This window comes from Tetrahymena thermophila (assembly GCF_000189635.1).
Source record: "Tetrahymena thermophila SB210 genomic scaffold scf_8254566, whole genome shotgun sequence".
NCBI classification, from domain to species: domain Eukaryota; phylum Ciliophora; class Oligohymenophorea; order Hymenostomatida; family Tetrahymenidae; genus Tetrahymena; species Tetrahymena thermophila.
The window spans coordinates 5,192-9,348 of NW_002476337.1; the positions used below are offsets into that span (position 1 = coordinate 5,192).

The following is a 4,157-nucleotide window of genomic DNA, read 5'->3' on the forward strand; positions in this document are numbered from 1 at the left end:
AAACGTAAGATTTCGAACATGAACAAATTAAAAAAATAAAAAATATTTAATCAAAGATTTAATTTAGGACTTATAAAAATAAAAAAGAAAGTATTAATTAAACTGTTCTATTTTTCTATTTTACAGTATATATTATGTTTGTCTGTGATAATAACTAAAACGTATCGAAACAAATTAAAATATTACTTAAAATTATATTTAGAAATAATTTTATAAATAAGAATTATTAATGAAAAAATTTATCATATTTTAACTAGCCTTTTGATTTTAAGTTGGTTTTATAAATGCTTCTTCACTTATTAATCATTTGAATCCCATCTATTTGTTAGTAAATTTTTATTTAAAAATTGCATTCAATTAATGGTTATTTAATATTAACATCCTCAAATAAATAAGAAAAGAGTTAATAAATTGAAATTATCAATTAAAATTAAAATACGTATAAAATATTAATAAGATTAAATTATTACTGGATACATAGTTTTAATTGTTTAATATTTTTACAATTGAGAATCTCTCTTGACTAAAGTAATGTTGAGTCTTAGCTAATATTTTTAAATTAATATTAATAAATTTTTTAATCAACTCTTTTACGATAAGTAGCAATCCAAATAAAGCAAATTTGCTAAGCCTGATATACACTAATCAAGTATTAAATATCCCTTTTCAGTAATTTTTTTACATCTACAAATTAATTTATATAAAATTTTATTTTAGTAAACCAAATAATTAATTAAATTTTTAATTTAGAAGAAAGCATATTCCTAATTAAGTTTATTGTAAAGATATTAATTTTATTTACTCTAAGTATAGTAATAGCTTAGTGAGATTTGTACAGCTACTTATACCCTAACTTATAGCTAATGCTCCTTCATCACTAATTTCATTTCTTCTTTATTAAAATTGTAAAAAAGTATTAAATCTATTTTTTTTATTTAAAAATTCTATTATTTATTTTCAAAATTTATTTCTAATGAAACCATAATTTAAAATTTATTTATAATTTAAAAACTAAAAAGAAATAATTTTATTTATTATGTTAACAATTAAAATAAGCTTCCTTTCTAATTTTCTTAAAACTAAAATAAATTATGATCTAAGGTAGATTTTACTAAAAATTTTAAAAATGAAAAGCAGATTGATTTAATTAATTATCTACAAAAAACTAATTTCTAAAGTTCTAAGTTATGTTAAGTATCTCAAACTTTTTCCTAAATTAGATACTTCTTTTACACTAATTTAATTATCACTTTAAAAAATTAAATATAAAATTAATTATTAATAAGATCTAAATAATATTTTATTTGGCTAATAAATTACTATAAATAGAGTTGCAATCTCCTAAGATTATCCCATTTGCTTAGACTTAAAGTAATTATATTTGCACCTTCATCTCCTATTTAATTACCACTTTTATTTGTTATTAAAAAAACTTTTTATATTTTTCTTGAGAAAATCATAAAAGATTCAAAGATAAATTGAATTTATTTTAAATTATTTTATAATAATTTAATTAACTTAATTTTCTATTTATTAAATCAAATGAAAAAAATTTTGTTTATATTTTTCAATTAATTATAATAATTTTATTTAAAAAGAATTCGAACTCAATTAAACAAAGCCAATAAATACCCTATCTAAATGGAAAGATACTATAAATTTTTAAAACTATTTATAGCTTCTACTAATTTAGATGTTCCAGTTGATTAAATATTATTATTACTTTTATTAAATTTTATTTGTTTTTTAACTAATTTTAACATAAAAAATAACTTACTTAAACTTCAGCTTAAGTGATGTCAATTTTTAGCACTTTTTCAAAAATAATGCTATACTAGAAGCTCCTTCCTAGTAAATACTACCACTAAAATATTTTTATAATCGAAAAAACCAATTATTTACTTTACAATATTTTTTAATATCAAAATAACAAAAAGAGTTTTTATTATTTTCAATATAAAAATAGGAATTCTTTTATTATTTTAATCAATTAAATAATAGAATTATGGTTTAAAAAATTACAAAAATTAAAGTGAAATAATTTCCAAATTTTCATAGTCAGGTAAATCCTCAAATAGTTATATTATTTGTCTAAATTTCATATAATACCTTTATTTAAAGAATTTATTTATTAGATTTCAGTTTTATGGTTTATTTAATAGAAAATTTTACAAAATTTTTAATTTCAACATTTGTAATTTAGTGCATTATGATAGAGAAGATTTGAAATGATTAAATTCTTAATCATCATTCATCTCTTTACTTTTTATTTAATAATGATAAGAGTAAGATTTAAGTATTTATTTTTTAAGAAAAATCGATTGATTGATCAAATTTTAAAATATTTAGAAAAGCTAAATCTATCTTTTTAACAAAATTTTACTTAATTTATAAATGAAGATGGGTCAAAGTGTCAAAGTTAGTGCTTCTAAACTTTTTCATAATTAAATTAGTTATTTGAAAATCTATTTATGAATTAAATAATAAATACATCTTGAATATTGTTGTATTTTTAAATTTATTATTCCATTTTTTTTGGCAATGACATTTTTTTTATCTTTATGTAATTGATATCAATTAATTTTTGTTTTTTGTTAATCAAAAAAAAATATATGTATTTTTAATGAATAAGATTTTTATTGATTAACTATAAAAATTAATTTTAAAAAATTAAATATTTTTATCTAAAATTTTATAAGTTTAATTGTGTTTGAAAAAATAATAATATATTGTATTTATTATTTCTTTTACAAATAGAAAAACATAAATTTTTCTCTCACTTAATAATTCTTTGAAAATTAGTTTTAATTATTAATTACTTAGGGAATGCCTTAATTAATGAGCATTTACAGTATAAATTTTTGAAAAGCATAAAATTAATGAATTAGCAAACTAATCATTAATAAAACAATTTAGAAAAAATTAATATTATTCCATTTCTTTTTATAAAATGCAAAATTAAAATTCTTAATTTTTGTTAACAATTAATTAAATAGAAAATTTTATTTTCAATAATTTAGTTAGAATGAAAATATTGCCAAAATTATAATGTTTGTTTAATACGAAATAAATTTATTTATTAGATAACAAAAAATAAAATAAAATAAGTTTCAATAAATTCAAATTAAATAAATGCATTTTTAAGATATCAAGTTATTCAAAATTATTTTCATTTTATAAAATAAATAGTTATTTGTTAAAAAAAAAGATTTCAGTAAAAGTAATTTAATTATAATAAAATAGATCTAAACAAAATTATAAAAATAAAAAGTAATTTAAAGCTGTTCAACATTCAAATTATAGATTTGGAAAATGTTTAACTCATTAAATTAATTATCCAAGGATAGTTAGAACTTTATGAAAGTGATATTTTTGTTCAGTGCTGATAATTTGGTGAAGGAAAATAATTTTTAGACTATAAGCTTTTCTTACTCATCTTAAACTCGTATAATAATAAATATTAAATTCTCTTAAGTTATAACTTGATAAAAATCATCATCAAAAAAAATATTTTGAAATTTTTATTTTTATGAGAAAACATAAATAATTTTCATTTTTATATATATATTTATATTTATATTATATGTAAAGTACTCAAAGTACTGCCTTACATTTTTATCAGGTCATACAAATAATTATTACGATTATTAATAGTTTAAACACAAAATATATAGTTATGCAAAACAAGAAAAATTAATTATTTCAAAATTAATATTGTTATTTTAATTTGGCTAAATTAGTTTTATCCAATAGGCTTTTTTGTAAGCAGGTTATCGTTTTTTATTTGGTATATTTGTTTGCTACTAATGAAATTGTATATTTTTACATATTAATTTATAGATGAAAGTTTGATTAGTTGGTGTAAATTTAATTAAATCAGCCAACCTTCCCAATTATTGAGTCAAAATTGAGATAATTAAATAATCAAATAACATTTTCTATAATTTTTCTGTACTTTTTAAATCAAAGACTCTATAAATTATTAGGTTTTTTTAGCTGATCATTTCTTAAAATTAGAGATTTTCCAAATATTTAAAACTAAATTTTATTAGTCAAAATATTCAAAACACTTAGCATTAGAAGAAATAAATTTCGACTAAATTGTAAATTAGGTTAGCCATAATTTACAATATATACACTAACATTAATAATTTTCA

The 4,157-nt window shown here is 17.2% G+C and overlaps 1 protein-coding gene across 1 annotated transcript; it reads right to left on the reverse strand. All coding sequences in view use genetic code 6, as the record gives it.

Annotated features, from left to right (window-relative positions):
* Positions 1 to 242: 242 nt before the first annotated feature.
* Positions 243 to 2,204, reverse strand: TTHERM_01576270 (kinase domain protein; the record flags this gene model as incomplete). Its single annotated transcript, XM_001029346.2, has 10 exons — positions 2,173 to 2,204; positions 2,023 to 2,109; positions 1,778 to 1,864; positions 1,633 to 1,722; positions 1,321 to 1,410; positions 1,160 to 1,249; positions 803 to 892; positions 595 to 684; positions 471 to 545; positions 243 to 318 (listed from the first exon to the last, which is right to left on the reverse strand). The coding sequence occupies exons 1-10, from the start codon at positions 2,190 to 2,192 to the stop codon at positions 243 to 245; spliced, it is 795 nt and encodes a 264-aa protein (XP_001029346.2). The 5' UTR covers positions 2,193 to 2,204.
* Between the last annotated feature and the right edge of the window lie 1,953 nt (positions 2,205 to 4,157).